This window comes from Nerophis ophidion, linkage group LG16, assembly GCF_033978795.1.
Source record: "Nerophis ophidion isolate RoL-2023_Sa linkage group LG16, RoL_Noph_v1.0, whole genome shotgun sequence".
Lineage (NCBI taxonomy): Eukaryota > Metazoa > Chordata > Actinopteri > Syngnathiformes > Syngnathidae > Nerophis > Nerophis ophidion.
In genome coordinates this window covers 10,893,380-10,911,132 of record NC_084626.1, presented here as the reverse complement: position 1 = coordinate 10,911,132, position 17,753 = coordinate 10,893,380, and the positions used below count along the sequence as shown (strand labels likewise).

The 17,753-nt window shown below is 40.2% G+C and overlaps 1 protein-coding gene across 1 annotated transcript in view; it reads left to right on the top strand.

Annotated features, from left to right (window-relative positions):
• Positions 1 to 17,753, top strand: part of celsr2 (cadherin, EGF LAG seven-pass G-type receptor 2) — a 269,713-nt gene that overhangs the window by 224,321 nt on the left and 27,639 nt on the right. The window contains exons 18-28 of the mRNA XM_061874218.1: positions 304 to 513; positions 602 to 785; positions 3,233 to 3,557; positions 3,621 to 3,788; positions 3,857 to 3,980; positions 7,430 to 7,630; positions 7,698 to 7,872; positions 7,942 to 8,054; positions 8,130 to 8,212; positions 12,233 to 12,359; positions 12,610 to 12,720. Of these exons, the coding sequence (XP_061730202.1) occupies positions 304 to 513; positions 602 to 785; positions 3,233 to 3,557; positions 3,621 to 3,788; positions 3,857 to 3,980; positions 7,430 to 7,630; positions 7,698 to 7,872; positions 7,942 to 8,054; positions 8,130 to 8,212; positions 12,233 to 12,359; positions 12,610 to 12,720 (1,821 nt within the window). The remainder of the gene's footprint in view (positions 1 to 303; positions 514 to 601; positions 786 to 3,232; positions 3,558 to 3,620; positions 3,789 to 3,856; positions 3,981 to 7,429; positions 7,631 to 7,697; positions 7,873 to 7,941; positions 8,055 to 8,129; positions 8,213 to 12,232; positions 12,360 to 12,609; positions 12,721 to 17,753) is intronic.

Sequence of the window (17,753 nt, the reverse complement as noted above, 5' to 3'; positions counted from 1 at the left end):
ATAATATTCCAACTAATTACTTTTTTTCAACAGGCTGATGCTTGTTAATCATAAATATTTAAAATATCAAAAAAGAAAAATTACTAAAATACATATAACAAACAAAAAACAAAAAAATATTATTAGTATTATTCTGCTATACAAATTTTTGTTAATTTGATAGTCATACAATGACGACATAAAGAAAGATATAAACTTTGCTTCTTTCTACTCCTCTTTTGGGACACGTTAAATTGTTTAAACATGTGACGCACTTGAGTGTAACTTTGTTAGTTATGTTGGAAATGATTTTTCCTCTCCCAGTTGGAAAGGTTTTCCCAGAATGCATCACTGCTGAACTCAGGACACATCCAGCACACGGCGACCATGTTGGCCAACGCCACCTTACACACAGAGAAATACTACGGCAGCGATGTGAAAGTAGCATATGGCCTCACTCGGAGAATTCTGCAGCACGAGAGCGAGCAGCAGGGATTCAACCTCACGGCCACGCAGGATGTCCACTTCACTGAGGTGACACCACGCTAAGACCAGCTGGAATGGATGACGCGTGACTATGACGACCGTCTGAGCTCCTGTCTCCTCCCTGTCGCTCCTTCAGAACCTGGTCCGCGTGGGCAGCGCCATCCTGTCCGCAGACACGCGTGCACACTGGGAGCTGATCCAGCACACGGAAGGCGGCACGGCGGCCCTCCTGCGCCATTACGAGGAATACGCCAGCACTCTGGCTCAGAACATGAGGAAGACCTACCTCAGCCCCTTCACCATCGTCACGCCAAACATCGGTCAGCCTCACCTCACATTTTTTTAACAATTATTTCATAATATATTCGATAATGCTTATCATTACGACTGAACAAAGCAAATAATAACAGTGACATCAGTAATAATAATAACCCTAACTATTTTATAATATTTAATTCATACTTTGTCATGTATGTTTTGCCCTTGTCTGTTTCTATGAACTTTATAATGTATGATATCCTTTAATATTTTCTAAAATGTGTTGTGCACAGTTTATATTATTATATTTTTATATAATGACTACAACTACTACTTCTATAATAATAACAATAAAGTATACATACTATTTATTTAGTTGTTAATGAAAAGAAAACATTTATTTATATGCTATTTAACATATTAAAAACCTAAATTGAAATTTGAATATGATACAATAATTATTATATCGAAAAACTATTATAAAAAGATTTCCAAGACAAACAATACTAATATTTGTAATTGTTATAAATATCATTATATATTACATAGTGCTTAGTAAATTTTAAAAGTTTCAAAATACTAATATTACAGTGTCCATCCATCCATTTTCTACCGCTTGTCCCTTTTGGGGTATACTATAAAATAAATGGGTTTACAAAAACCAACGGGACACAAATAATATTTATAAGAAAACAAGTCCAAGTATTGTAATTATTGTAATAGTAACAATATTATTGTTAGCAGTACCAAATGTGTTTATTTTTTTATATGATAAATGTTTTCCATCCATCCATCATCTTCCGCTTATCCGAGGTCGGGTCGCGGGGCTAACAGCCTAAGCAGGGAAACCCAGACTTCCCTCTCCCCAGCCACTTCGTCTAGCTCTTCCCGGGGGATCCCGAGGCGTTCCCAGGCCAGCCGGGAGACATAGTCTTCCCAACGTGTCCTGGGTCTTCCCCGTGGCCTCCTACCGGTTGGACGTGCCCTAAACACCTCCCTAGGGAGGCGTTCAGCTGGCATCCTGACCAGATGCCCGAACCACCTCATCTGGCTCCTCTCAATGTGAAGGAGCAGCGGCTTTACTTTGAGTTCCTCCCGGATGGCAGAGCTTCTCGCCCTATCTCTGAGGGAGAGCCCCGCCACACGGCGGAGGAAACTCATTTCGGCCGCTTGTACCCGTGATCATATCCTTTCGGTCATGACCCAAAGCTCATGACCATAGGTGAGGATGGGAACGTAGATCGACCGGTAAATTGAGAGCTTTGCCTTCCGGCTCAGCTCCTTATTTACCACAACTGATCGGTACAACGTCCGCATTACTGAAGACGCCGCACCGATCCGCCTGTCGATCTCACGATCCACTCTTCCCTCACTCGTGAACAAGACTCCTAGGTACTTGAACTCCTCCACTTGGGGCAGGGTCTCCTCCCCAACCCGGAGATGGCATTCCACCCTTTTCTGATAAATGTTTTATTAATATAAACAAATATACATATTTATATTATGTTACAATATATATTTGTAATTGTATACATTGTATTATAAAAATAGATATTACTATGTTAATTATTGTACCGTAATGTAGTTTTAATATTCATAGCAATAATGATCATCAATAATTGGTATGGTTTTTGTCAACCAAATATCTTTAAAATATTTTATGAAATTAATATTTTGGTATTTTAATATATTTTAAATTTAATAATTAGTTTACTGTTTTTACTACTAATATTAATATACATTAACACACTATTAATGACTTACAATATATATATATCATTATACATTATATTAATATATTATATATATTGGGGACGGCGTGGCGAACCAGGCCCCAACATATATATGCAATCCCCAGCTTTTACCACCTTATTCACGTCCATTCTGTCCTTGAGCAAGACACTTCACCCTTGCTCCTGATGGGTCGTGGTTAGCGCCTTGCATGGCAGCTCCCGCCATCAGTGTGTGAATGTGTGTGTGAATGGGTGAATGTGTAAATAATGTCAAAATGCTTTGAGTACCTTGAAAGTAGAAAAGCGTTATACGAGTATAACCCATTTACCATGTATTATATTTTAATATATATAATTATAATATTATATATTAGTTTATTATCAATCAATCAATCAATCAATGTTTACTTATATAGCCCTAAATCACTAGTGTCTCAAAGGGTTACAACAATGATAATGTTAATAGTAAAACAAATTTTAGTATGAATTTATTTTTAAATAAAAATGTATATTGATAATTTTTTGTTCAAAACATGTTTTGAATGTTAAAATATATCATATTTACATTTTCTGCATAAGTCATAATATTGAATTAATAATATAAACAATATTGTTTGCCTTTTTACAATGTTTGCCTCCTAATAATATAAAAACCCAAAATATTTTATTAAAAAACACATAAGTAAGTTTGACAATATTTTAGAGCAGTAAAAATGTGTGTAATATTTTAGTTTAAACAATTATTGATTTTTTTCCGATATGTTTCTCTCGTGCAGTTGTCTCTGTGGACCGTCTCAAAAAGAGGAATTTCGTGGGGGCCAAGCTCCCGCGCTACCAGTCCTTGAGGGGCCCTCGCCCGATGGACCTGGAGACCACCGTCACCCTGCCCGACTCCGTCTTCCAACCGGCCGTGGACACCAGAGGACACAGACACCTGGACGTTTTCCCAGAATCCTCTCTGACGAACCATTCCTCCGCCAACAGAAAGAGACGCCATCATCCCGAAGATGGCCAGCAGGACGCCGTCGCCAGCGTGATCATCTTCCACAGTCTGGCTTCTCTGCTGCCTGAGAACTACGACCCCGACAAGCGGAGTCTTCGGTACGAGAGACAGCAGATTTTGTCGCGGTGATGTTGATAACCAAGTCTCTTCTGGTTTGTCAGCGTTCCTAAGCGCCCCGTCATCAACACGCCTGTGGTGAGCATCACCGTGCACGACAACGACGAGCCGCTGCAGCACCCTCTGGACAAACCCATCACGCTGCAGTTCCGCTTGGTCGCCACCGAGGAGCGCTCCAAACCCATATGTGTCTTCTGGAACCACACCATACTGTCAGCACACACAAACCGTCTTGACGACTTTAGTCCATTTCTCTGATTGTTGGCTTTTCATTGATCAGAGCTGGAAAAGGGGGCTGGTCGGCAAAGGGCTGCGAGGTGGTCTTCAGGAACAACACTCACATCAGCTGTCAGTGCTATCACATGACCAGCTTCGCCGTGCTCATGGACATCTCCAGGAGAGAGGTAGGACACGCTCAGTACTGATACGACCCCGAGGGTACCAAAACAAGCACGCTTGTGAACACAGCATGAAAGAAGATTATTATTCATGTTAATATTTGTGTGACTTTGCTGAGCAGCAGAAGATCGGGGTTTCCCAAACTGCGTGTCGGGGTCTATGAGTGGTCCTGAGTTACCGTATTTTCCGGACCATTGGGCGCACCGGATTATAAAGCGCTCTGCCGATGAGCAGGTCTAGTCAAGTCTATTTTCATACAAAAGGTGCACCGGATTATAGGGCGCATTAAAGGGGTCATAGTATTATTATTTTTTTCCAAATGTAAAACACTTCCTTGTTTTTCAACCACTGTGAGATACAGTCTGGTGAGCCATGGGAGATTGTCTAATTTCACCTATTTGGGTTAAAAATACTTTTTGCAAACCAGTAATTGTAGTCCATCCATGTCCTACCACTTGTTCCGCTGAGATAGGCACCAGCGCCCCCCGCAACCTCAAAAGAGACAAGCGGTAGAAAAATGGATGGATGGCCAGTAATTGTTAGGGCTGTGAATCTTTGGGTGTCCCACGATTCGATTCAATATCGATTTTTGGGGTCACGATTCGATAATATATCGATTTTTTTCGATTCGATTCTCGATTCAAAAACAATATATTTCCGATTCAAAACGATTCTGTATTCATTCAATACATAGGATTTCAGCAGGATCTACCCCAGTCTGCTGACATGCTAGCAGAGTAGTAGATTTTTTTTTTTAAAAAGCTTTTATGGTTGTAAAGGACAATGTTTTATCAACTGATTGCAATAATGTAAATTTGTTTTAACTATTGAACGAATCAAAAATATGGCTTATTTTATCTTTGTGAAAATATTGGACACAGTGTGTTGTCAAGCTTATGAGATGCGATGCAAGTGTAAGCCACTGTGACACTATTGTTCTTTTTATTTATTTTTATAAATGTCTAATGATAATGTCAATGAGAGATTTTTAATCACTGCTATGCTGAAATTATAACTAATATTGATACTGTTGATGATAATATTCATTTTTGTTTCACTACTTTTGGTTTGTTCTGTCGTCTTTGTGTCTTCTCTCAATTGCTCTGTTTATTGCAGTTCTGAGTGTTGCTGGGTCAGGTTTAGTTTTGGAATTGGGTTGCATTGTTAAGGTATTGCTGTGTAGTGGTTTGTTGGATTGATAAAAAAATAAATAAATACATTTAAAAAAATAAATAATCGATTTTTAAAAAATTTGAATCGATTCTGAATCGCAGAACGTATTTGATTCGATACGTATTTGAATCGATTTTTCCCCACGCCCCTAGTATTTGTAGTCTGCATATTATGTGTTGTTGTTGAGTGTCAGTGTTGTCTAGAGCTCGGCAGAGTAAGTAGGTGGCAGCCGGTGCTAATTGCTTTGTAGATTTCGGAAACAGCGTGAGGCATTGTGAAGGTAAAATTGTGTAATGCTCAAACCAAAAAAATAAACAAAAGGTGAGTGCCCCTAAGAAAAGGCATTGAAGCTTAGGGACAGCTATGAGGAACAAATCTAACACTGAACTTGCTACAAAGTAAACAAAAACAGATTGCTGGACGACAGCAAAAACTTACTGCGTCGACAGTGTACAACCGAACATGATGTAACAATCAACAATGTCCCCACAAAGAAGTATAAAAAAAACTTAAATAATCTTGATTGCTAAAACAATGTAGATGCGGGAAATATCAGTCAAAGGAAGACATGAAACTGCTGCAGGAAAATACCAAAACCAGAGAAAAAGCCACCAAAATAGGAGCGCAAGACAAGAACTAAAATATTACACACAGGAAAACAGCAAAAAACTAAAGACAAATTATTATATTAAAGTTAAAGTTAAAGTGCCAATGATTGTCACACACACATTAGGTGTAGCGAAATTATTCTCTGCATTTGACCCATCACCCTTGATCACTCCCTGGGAGGTGAGGGGAGCAGTGAGCAGCAGCTGTGGCTGCGCCCGGGAATAATTTTTGGTGATTTAACCCCCAATTTCAACCCTTGATGCTGAGTGCCAAGCAGGGAGGTAATTGGGTCCCATTTTTACAGTCTTTGTTATGACTCGGGGCAGCACGGTGAAAGAGGGGTTAGTGTGTCTGCCTCACAATACGAAGGTCCTGAGTAGTCCTGGGTTCAATCCCAGGCTCGGGATCTTTTTGTGTGGAGTTTGCATGTCCTCCCCGTGAATGCGTGGGTTCCCTCCGGGTACTCCGGCTTCCTCCCACCTCCAAAGACATGCACCTGGGGATAGGTTGATTGGCAACACTAAATTGGCCCTAGTGTGTGAATGTGACTGTGAATGTTGTCTGTCTATCTGTGTTGGCCCTGCGAAGAGGTGGCGACTTGTCCAGGGTCTACCCCTCCTTCCGCCGGATTGTAGCTTAGGTAGGCACCAGCGCCCCCCGCCCCTCCTTGCGGATGGTATGATTCGGTCGGGGTTTGAACCAATTTTTAGGGCAGACACTCTAACCACTACGCCAGTGGTTCTCAAATGGGGGTACGTGTACACCTGGGGGTACTTGAAGGTATGCCAAGGGGTACGTGAGATTTTTAAAAATATTTTATAAATAGCAACAATTCAAAAATCCTTTATAAATATATGTATTGAATAATACGTCAACAAAATATGAATGTAAGTTCATAAACTGTGAAAAGAAATGTAGCAATGCACTATTCAGTGTTGACAGCTAGATTTTTTGTGGACACGTTCCATAAATATTGATGTTAAAGATTTCATTTTTTTGTGAAGAAATGTTTAGAATGAAGTTGATGAATCCAGATGGATCTCTATTACAATCCCCAAAGAGGGCACTTTAAGTTGATGATTACTTCTATGTGTAGAAATCTTTATTTGTAATTGAATCACTTGTTTATTTTTCAACAAGTTTTTAGTTATTTTTATATCTTTTTTTCCACAATGCTCAAGAAAGATCTCTACAAATGAGCAATATTTTGCACTGTTATTTTTATATCTTTTTTTCCAAAATGTTCAAGAAAGACCACTACATATGAGCAATATTTTGCACTGTTATACAATTTAAGAAATCAGAAACTGATGACATAGTGCTGTACTTGAATTAAAGAAATGTTCACAGCGGGTACATCACTGAAAAAAGGTTGAAAACCACTGCACTAGGCCACTGAGCAAAACAATGAATGTATGATTATTTTAAAAAATACATAAATAATTACATGATTAAATAATTTATTAACACATTTATGTATTTAATATCAAAGTTATTAATTAATGACACATTTAAGTAATTAGTTGAAGACTTTTAAAGAATTTTATCCCATTTGAGGGAAAGTAAGAAAATAAAGGAATGAATGAAAAGGGAAACAACTTCCTCACTTGCCCCTGATACAAGTATGTGTGATGGAGAATCTTCTCACTCGTCCATTGCTGTTTTTTGTCAGAATGGCGAGATCCTTCCCATCAAAGTCCTGACGTGGAGCACCGTCGGAGTGACACTGGGCTTCCTCTTCCTCACCGCCGTCTTCCTGCTGTGTCTGCGAGCCATGCAGACCAACAAGACCGGCATCATGAACAACGGTGCCGTTGCCCTCCTCCTCGCCGAACTGGTCTTCATCCTGGGGATCAACCAGGCCGACAACCCGGTAATAATCTCATTTTTGGGGGTCACTCTTACTGATGAGGCCTTCAAATCTCTGCATGCTCCCACAGTTCTTGTGCACGGTCATCGCCATCCTGCTGCACTTCTTCTACCTCTGCACCTTCTCCTGGCTCTTCCTGGAGAGCCTGCATGTGTACCGAATGATAAGTGAAGTGCGGGACATCAACTACGGCCCCATGAGGTTCTACTATCTGATTGGCTGGGGAGTGCCTGCCTTCATTACTGGTCTGAGCAGCAACATTAAAACACTTGTACAATACCTCCCAGCTTCTAACCCCTGCTTTTTGTCTGCAGGTCTGGCAGTGGGACTTGATCCCGAAGGCTACGGCAACCCAGACTTCTGCTGGCTTTCCATGTACGACACGCTCATCTGGAGCTTTGCCGGACCCATCGCCGCCGTCGTGATGGTGGGGGGCCACACGGTCTTCGCATGCTGAGAGTTCAGAAAAAGAATAAAGCATTTTTGACGTTTGTGTGTGCAGATGAACATCTTTCTCAACATCCTGTCGTCCAGAGTGTCCTGCTCAGTGAGACGCCACAGCTTAAACAAGAAGGTGGCTCGAGTGTGAGTGTCAGCCATACTTGAAATAAGGATAGGAACATTGGACAACTTTTTACCTGGCTGCCTTTAAACAACACGGATGTGAAGAAGGTGCCTCCATTTTCAGAGGCTCAAATGGCACATTTTAAACCAATCCAGTTTTGATTTTAAGCATATCAATTTGCCTGTAAAATTGATAAATAATGATACATTATATAATATTTTAACCCTTGTGTAATGTTCATATTGTTTTTTACTTTGTGAGTCTGATGGACGTGTCACATTTTGTGGCTTTTAATGCCTCACAATCAAACACTTTTATGTTAAAACACTGAACTGATGTTTATTGTGATAAGGTAAAATGCAACATGTCCATCAGACCCACAAACGCTGGCTGAGTAACAACAATATGAACGTTACACGTAAAATTTCTCTGCCAGTTTCTGCATCCCACAGGGATTCTTCTACTGTGTTTCTGCACCTGCGGTTCCCACACAAGGTTGCAACATTGTTCGTCAACACGGTCTGCTCTCATTTTCTCGCACATTTGAATCTGACCCTCTGATGTTCTGTGTACCTACACTCTGTCCTCCTCCTGTCTAGGCCTGGTGTGTGTGTGTATGTGTGTGTGTGTGTGTGTGTGTGTGTGTGTGTGTGTGTGTGTGTTACACAGAACATCAATTACCTCACTTCTATTAGCCCTGGATCCAGTGGACCCGGACATCGTATATGTAATACAAATGTGCAGGAGGGTGTGTGGTCATTAAATTTGTACCGTATTTTTCGGATTATAACTCGCTCCGGAGTATAAGTCGCACCTGCCGAAAATGCATAATAAAGAAAGGAAAAAACATATATAAGTCGCACTGGAGTATAAGTTGCATTTTTGGGGGGAAAATGTATTTGATAAAACTCAACACCAAGAATAGACATTTGAAAGGCAATTTAAAATAAATAAAGTGAAGTGAATTATATTTATATAGCGCTTTTTCTCTAAGTGACTCAAAGCACTTTACATAGTGAAACCCAATATCTAATTTTTACATTTAAACCAGTGTGGGTGGAACTGGGAGCAGGTGGGTAAAATATCTTACCCAAGGACACAACGGCAGTGACTAGGATGGCGGAAGCGGGGATAAAACCTGCAACCTTCAAGTTGCTGGCACGGCCGCTCTACCAACCGAGCCATACCGCCCCGAATAATAGTGAACAACAGGCTGAATAAGTGTACGTTATATGAGGCATAAATAACCAACTGATAACGTTCCTGGTATGTTAACGTAACATATTATAGTAAGAGTCATTCAAATAACTATAACATATAGAACATGCTATACGTTTAGCAAACAATCTGTCACTCCTAATTGCTAAATCCCATGAAATCTTCTTTCTCGATGTCACTTCTAAACAACTCTGCCAACTCCAAAGGTATGCGCCGCTTCCTCTTGTCGTTTTCTGCTGCATATTTCACTACGTCCAGCTTGTAATCTGCAGTGCATGATCTCCTTTTTCGGTGCCTTTTTTGTTCAGCCCTTCTCAGTTTTTCTAAGTTACCGCCAACAATGAAATGATCCATTTTAAGAGCAAGGCAGTAGCATATAGCATATAGCAATTAGCATCCCATGACCCACAATGCACTTCTGCCATGACCCTCCCCTGCCGAATTGTAATTGGTTGACGTGTGTGTGACAATTGCTGACATTTTCTTCGCCTCCTCCGCGAATGAGATAAATAATATGATTTGATATTTTACGGTAATGTGTCAATAATTTCACACATAAGTCGCTCCTGAGTATATGTCGCACCCCCAGCCAAACTATGAAAAAAACTGCGACTTATAGTCCAAAAAATACGGTATTCTGATAGCTGTTCTTCACAAAAAATGAGCCAAAGTCAGTGAGTCTCAGTTTGAAAAATTAACTAATCGTACAATTTTTCTTTTTATAAAAACTGAAAACGGGTCCCATAGACCCGAACACCAATACTAAATACTAAAATGTATCGAATGCATTGGATCCCAATTATATGCAGGAGTTCTGTTTCAAGATTGTAAATGGCAATAAGGTAAAAGGGCTTTTAAAAGGTGGGTCCAATTTTGCAATTTTTTTTCCATCCATCCATCCATCCATCTTCTTCCGCTTATCTAAGGTCACGTCATGGGGGCAGCAGCCTAAGCAGAGAAGTCCAGACTTCCCTCTCCCCAGCCACTTTGTCCAGCTCCTTCCGGGGGATCCTGATGTGTTCCCAGGCCAGCTAGGGGACATAGTCTCCCCAACGTGTCCTGGGTCTTCCCAGTGACCTCTGACAGGTCAAGCGTCTGGGAGTCATCTTGACCAGATATCCAAACCGTCACATCTGTCTCCTCTCGATGTGGAGGAGCAGCGGCTTTACTTTGAGCTCCTTAAGAAAAACAGAGCTTCTCACCCTTTAAGGGAGAGCCCCAACACCCGAAGAGGAAACTCATTTTAGCCGCTTGTACCCATTGTTTTGTCCTTTCGGTCATAACCCAAAGCTCATGATCATAGGTGAGGATGGGATCGACCGGTAAATTGAGAGCTTGGCCTTCCTGCTCAGCTCCTTCTTCCCCCACAGCGCATCGACACAGTGTACGCATTACTGCAGACGCCGCACCAATCCCAACACTCTTCCCTCACCCGTTGACAAAACTCTGAGGTACTTGAACTCCTCCACTTGGGGCAAGATTTCCTCCCCACTCCGGAGATGACACGTCACGCTTTTTCAGGCCAGAAACCATGGACACAGTCTTGGAGGTGCTGATTCCCATCCTAGTAGCTTCACACTCGGCTGCGAACTGATCCAATGAGAGCTGAAGATCCTGGCCAGATTAGACCAGCAGGACCACATCATCTGCTTAAAAGCAGAGATCTAATCCTGCAGCCACCAAACCGGATCCCCTAAACCTACAAATTCTGTCAATAAAAGTTATGAACAGAACCGGTGACAAAGGGCAGCCTTGGCGGAGTCCAAGCCTCACTGGAGATGGGGACAACTTACTGCCAACAATGCAGACCCAGTTCTGACACTGATCATACAGGGAGTGGACCGCCACACCCAGACAGTCCGATACCCCATACTCTCTGAGTACTCCCCACAAGACTTCCTTTGGGGAAATGGGTGTTTTTATCATATTTATATGGATAAATGTACAAACACGCACACAGTCACTTACTGGGTTACGTTCCAAGACTCACAGTGAACGACAAAAACATTTGAAAAATGGCACCCGCTCATATTAAAACCCCTTGAAGATACATTTAAATGTTTTCCACAATGAGTTCAAACCCTGGCTGAGTCATACCAAAGACTATAAAAATTGGACCCATTACCTCCCTGCTTGGCACTCAGCATCAAGTGTTGGAATTGGGGGTTAAATCACCAAAAATGATTCCCGGGCACGGCCACCGCTGCTGCTCACTGCTCCCCTCACCTTCCAGGGGCTGATCAAGGATGATGGGTCAAATGCAGAGAATAATTTCGCCACACCTAGTGTGTGTGTGACAATTTGGAACTTTAACTTTAGTATAATAATTTGTCTTTAGTGCCTGTTCCTTTTAACCTAAAATGTCAAAGTTATACAAAAAATGTATTCCATGTGAAGAATCAAAATTAAATGTATATTTAAATTACAGCATTTTATTGCGATGATATTTAATCCAGAGAACTTTGAATTTGAAGGTTTTTTGTTTGTGTAATCTGAAAGAAAACAAACTAGAAATGCATAAAATCTATTCATTCAGCCAGGCCTTTAATGCCATTTTTTTTTTATTGTTTTTCAATAATAATAATAAGAATAACTGTTCTTAATGTTAATTTTCAAATACATATTTTAGGCTGAAGAAGGTGAAAATTAATATTTATATTGATTTGTCAGTAGGACCCTAGGGTGAGTTTGTGATATTTTCATCGTTCGTTGTCATTGTGTATTTAAATAAATGTTAATAAAGTAACTTGATTTTTACTATGTATGGTAAAACTGTAACATAAAATAAATATATGGATTTGGATGTCGTTGCTCTTGTGCAGGTCTGGCCTGAAGACAGCAGGGGGCGTCCTCTTTCTGGTTTCAGTCACGTGCTTCGTGGCGCTGCTGTCAGTCAACACTGACATGATCATCTTCCACTACTTGTTTGCTGCTTTCAACTGTGTGCAGGTGGCCATTCTTACTATTTATTACATCACTGTATTGTTGGAATCTCTATATAGTATTATTACTGTAAAAGTATAATGATTACTGAAATATTACAGTTATGACAATTATGTTATTATCAGTAGTTTTACTATGATATGATTATTACCGTATTATTATGTTATTAATGTGTTATTGAATCTATTCATATTTCTCTATTATTGTGAATGACATGATGAGGATTTTATGACTGTGTTATTGCATGTTTTCCAAGGGTCCTTTCATCTTCTTGTTCCGCGTGGTCTTCAACAAAGAGGCCAGGAACGCCATCAAGTACTGCTGTGGGCACAAGCACCCTGATCACATGATCAAGTCCAAGTCCTCTGTGAGTCCCCCGCCACTCACTCACTCGCGCCCGTCCGTTTCCATGGAAACACACTCACTTCTAATGAAAACTTTATTAAAATGCAAACTACTAACATTGTTGCAGAAGATTCCAGGACAATTATTACCGTCTGCCATATAGAGGATATTTGACTAACATGTTTGCAGTAGGTCCTTAAAACAGCAAAGTGCTTCTGTCAAATAAAGGATCTTTGACTTGTTTTGGAGTAGGTCCTTAAAACAGCAAAGTCCTTCTGTCAAATAGAGGATCTTTGACTCGTTTTGGAGTAGGTCTTTAAAACAGCAAAGTGCTTCTATCAAATAGAGGATATTTGACTCGTTTTGGAGTAGGTCCTTAAAACAGCAAAGTGCTTCTATCAAATAGAGGATCTTTGACTTGTTTTTGGAGTAGGTCCCTATAACAAAAAAGTGTGCCTGTCCTATAGAAGATCTATGATTTGTTTTTGGAGTAGGTCCTTAACACAGCAAAGTGCTCCTGTTATATAGAGGATCTTTGACGAGTTTTTAAGTAGGTCCTAAAAACGGCAATGTGCTTCTGTCATATAGAGGATCTTTGACTTCTTTTTGGAGTAGGTCCTTAAAACAGCAATGTGCTTCTGTCATATAGAGGATCTTTGACTACTTTTAAAGTAGGTCCTTAAAACAGCAAAGTGCTCCCTTCATATAGAGGATCTTTGACTTGTTTTTGGAGTTGGTCCCTATAACAAAAAAGTGTGCCTGTCCTATAGAAGATCTATGACTTGTTTTTGGAGTAGGTCCTTAACACAGCAAAGTGCTCCTGTCATATAGAGGATCTTGGACTATTTTTGGAGTAGGTCCTAAAAACAGCAATGTGCTTCTGTCATATAGAGGATCTTTGACTACTTTTAAAGTTGGTCCTTAAAAACAGCAAAGTGCTCCTGTCATTTAGAGGATCTTTGACGAGTTTTGAAGTAGGTCCTTAAAACAGCAAAGTGCTTCTTTTTGGAATAGGTCATTAAAACAGCAAAGTGCTCTGTCATTTAGCGGATCTTTGACTTTTTTTGGGAGTAGGTCCTTAAAATAGCAAAGTGCTCCTGTCATATAGAGGATCTTGTCTATGACCTGTCAAGTCAGCTCCAACTTTATGTATTGTTTTTCATATGTTGGTGTTACATTCCTCTCAAACGCGCTTATTTTTAGTTTCAACTTCCTTTTCCGCCACTGAGCTGTCACTGGGCTCACCTTAAAGTACAGTGTTGTATTTTGTTTAATATGCAAACACAGTGTGACTGTTCAAACTGTGTGTAATGTTACTGTAGCCAATAATATTACGTATACTTGTTAAATAAAACCCGTGCCTTGTTTTAATGAATCCTTAGGCATACTACGCCACTGTATTTTAATGTTAATGTTTTAGTTATGGTGGTACCTCGAGAGCCAAGTTTTTACTACTTGGTGAAGTTTGGGAACCACTGCCATAGAGCATCTTTGACTTGTTTTTGCAGTGGGTCCTTAAAAGTATCAAAGCACTCCTTCTCCCCTAAGCCTAGCAAAATGCCCCTGTCACATTGAGGATCTTTGACTAGCGTTTTTGCAGTAGGTATTTACTATTTAAAAATAGCAGAGGACTCTCCTGTCTTAGAGGATCTTTGTCAAGTGTTTTTGCTGCATATTTGTTAAAAAACAGTAAGACACTCCTGTTATATGCAGGATCTTTGATTAGTGTTCCTGCTGTAGGTATTTAAAAACTGCAAGGTGTTCCTGTCAGAAAGAGTATCTTTGCCTAGCAATTTTTGGAGTAAGAGTCCTCCTGTTATGTACATGATCTTTGACTGTATTGCAGGAAGTCCGAGTCCAGTCCTCCTACAGTAGTCGCCAAAACAGCAAAACACACCTGTTAAATAAATGCTCTTGGGCTCGCATTGTTGCAGTGGGATCCAAAAACTGAAAAGTGCTCCTGTCCTTTAAAGGATCTTTGACTAGCGTTTTAGTAAGTAGGTATTTGATATTTAAAAATAGCAGAGTTCTCTTCTGTCTTAGAGCATCTTTGACGAGAGTTTTTGCTGTAGGTATTTAAAAACTGCAGTGTGCTCCTGTCAGAGTATCTTTGACCTGCAATTTTTGAAGTCAGAGTCCCCCTGTAATGTACAAGATAGTTGACTTGCTTTTGGAGTAGGTATTTACTATTTGAAAATAGCAGAGTGCTCTCCTGTCTTTAGAGGATGTAGATTTGCTAAAAACAGTAAAGCCCTCCTGTCATATACAGGATCTTTGATGAGTGTTCGGGACTGTATAGCTCGGTTGGTAGAGTGGCTGTGCCAGCAACTTGAGGATTCCAGGTTCGAGCCCCACTTCCGACATCCTAGTCACTGCCGTTGTGTCCTTGGGCAAGACACTTTACCCACCTGCTCCCAGTGCCACCCACACTGGTTTAAATGTAACTTAGATATTGGGTTTTACTATGTACAAACCCCGTTTCCAGATGAGTTGGGGAATTGTGTTAGATGTAAATATAAACGAAATACAATGATTTGCAAATCCTTTTCAACCCATATTCAATTGAATGCACTACAAAAACAAGATATTTGATGTTCAAACTCATAAACTTTATCTTTTTTTTGCAAATAATAATTAACTTAGAATTTCATGGCTGCAACACGTGCCAAAGTAGTTGGGAAAGGGCATGTTCACCACTGTGTTACATCACCTTTTCTTTTAACAACACTCAATAAATGTTTGGGAACTGAGGAAACTAATTGTTGAAGCTTTGAAAGTGGAATTCTTTCCCATTCTTGTTTTATGTAGAGCTTCAGTCGTTCAACAGTCCGGGGTCTCCGCTGTCGTATTTTACGCTTCATAATGCGCCACACATTTTCGATGGGAGACAGGTCTGGACTGCAGGCGGGCCAGGAAAGTACCTGCATTCTTTTTTTACGAAGCCACGCTGTTGTAACACTTGTCTTGCTGAAATAAGCAGGGGCGTCTATGAAAACGTTGCTTGGATGACAACATATGTTGCTCCAAAGCCTGTATGGACCTTTCAGCATTAATGGTGCCTTCACAGATGTGTAAGTTACCCATGCCTTGGGCACTAATACACCCCCATACCATTACAGATGCTGGCTTTTGAGCTTTGCGCCTATAATAATCCGAATGGTTATTTTCCTTTTTGTTCTGGAGGACACCACGTCCTCTGTTTCCAAATATAATTTGAAATGTGGACTCGTAAGACCACATACTGTAATTTCTTTCCACTTTGCATCAGTCTATCTTAGGTGAGCTCAGGCCCAGCCAAGCCGGCGGCGTTTCAGGATGTTGTTGATAAATGGGTTTGGCTTTGCATAGTAGTGTTTTAACTTGCACTTACAGATGTAGCGACCAATTGTAGTTACTGACAGTGGTGTTCTGAAGTGTTCCTGAGCCCATGTGGTGATATCCTTTGCACACTGATGTCGGTTTTCGATGCAGTACCGCCTGAGGGATCAAAAGTCCGTAAAATCTTCGCTTATGTGCAGTGATTTCTCCAGATTCTCTGAACTTTTTGATGATTTTACGGACCGTAGATGGTAAAATCCCTAAATTCCTTGCAATGGCTCGTTGAGAAATGTTGTTCTAAAACTGTTCGACAATTTGCTTACAAAGGGGTGACCCTCGCCCCATCCTTGTTTGTGAATTACTTAGCATTTCATGGAAGCTGCTTTTATATCCAATCATGGCACCCACCTGTTCCCAATTAGCCTGCACACCTGCGGGATGTTCCATATAAGTGTTTGATGAGCATTCCTCAACTTTATCAGAATTTATTGCCACCTTTCCCAACTTCTTTGTCACGTGTTGCTGGCATCAAATTCGAAAGTTAATGATTATTTGCACAAAAAAAAAGTTTATTAGTTTGAACAGCAACTATGTTGTCTTTGTAGCATATTCAACTGAATATGGGTTGAAAAGGATTTGCAAATCATTGTATTCCGTTTATATTTACATCTAACACAATTTCCCAACTCATATGGAAACGGGGTTTGTACAATTGCTTTGAGTCACTAGAGAAAAGCGCTATATAAATATAATTCACCTCACCTCCTGTTGTAGGTATTTAAAAACTGCAAGGTGCTCCTGTCAGAGTATCTTTGAATAGCAATTTTTCGAGTATGTTCTTACAAACAAGAATCATCCTGATGTGTACATGATCTTTGACTGTATAGAAGGAGGTTTGAGTCCAGTCCTCCTACAGTAGTCGCCAAAACAGCAAAAAACACCAGTTAAATAAATGCTCTTGGGCTCGCATTTTTGCAGTGGTACCTAAAAACTGCAAAGTGCTCCTGTCATTTACAGGATCTTTGACGATCATTTTTGCAGTAGGTATTTATTATTTAAACCAGTGGTTCTCAAACTTTTTTGGACATCCCCCACTTTGGACAAAGGGGAGTTTTCAAGCCCCACCTGCCCCCATCACCCCAACAGATCACTAATGCCAAGTTTAACATTTTCAAATTTATTGAACATCAAGTAACATCAAGTTGTATACATTCCAACTCAATAACATAAAATAAAATCAAGTTCAATTATAAATAAAATAACTGTGCAGCTGTGGTATAACTTGCATCAAGTTCAATAATAAATAAAACAAAAGTGTTATAACTTGCATCAATTCCAATAATAAATCAAATAAAAGTGTTCTAACTTGCATCAAGTTCAATAATAAATCAAATAACTTGCATCAAGTTCAATAATAAATCAAATAACTTGCATCAAGTTCAATATCAAATAAATTAAAAGTGCCACTTTTTCGTGTTTTGATAAAATTTTCCGCGCTCACAACATCTGTTAAAACCTCATTGAGTTCGGGGCTGAGCTGCTTTGACGCGAGTGCTTCCCGGTGAATGACGCAGTGTGTCCAATGCGCATTTGGCGCAACCCTCTTTATTAGAGCCTGCTGCCCGTTTCTTGACCCTGCCATGGTCTGTGCGCCATCGGAGCAAAAGTCCACACAGTTTTCCCATTTAAGGTCGTGTTCTTTGAGGAAACTGTCTATTATCTTGAACAGCTCATCAG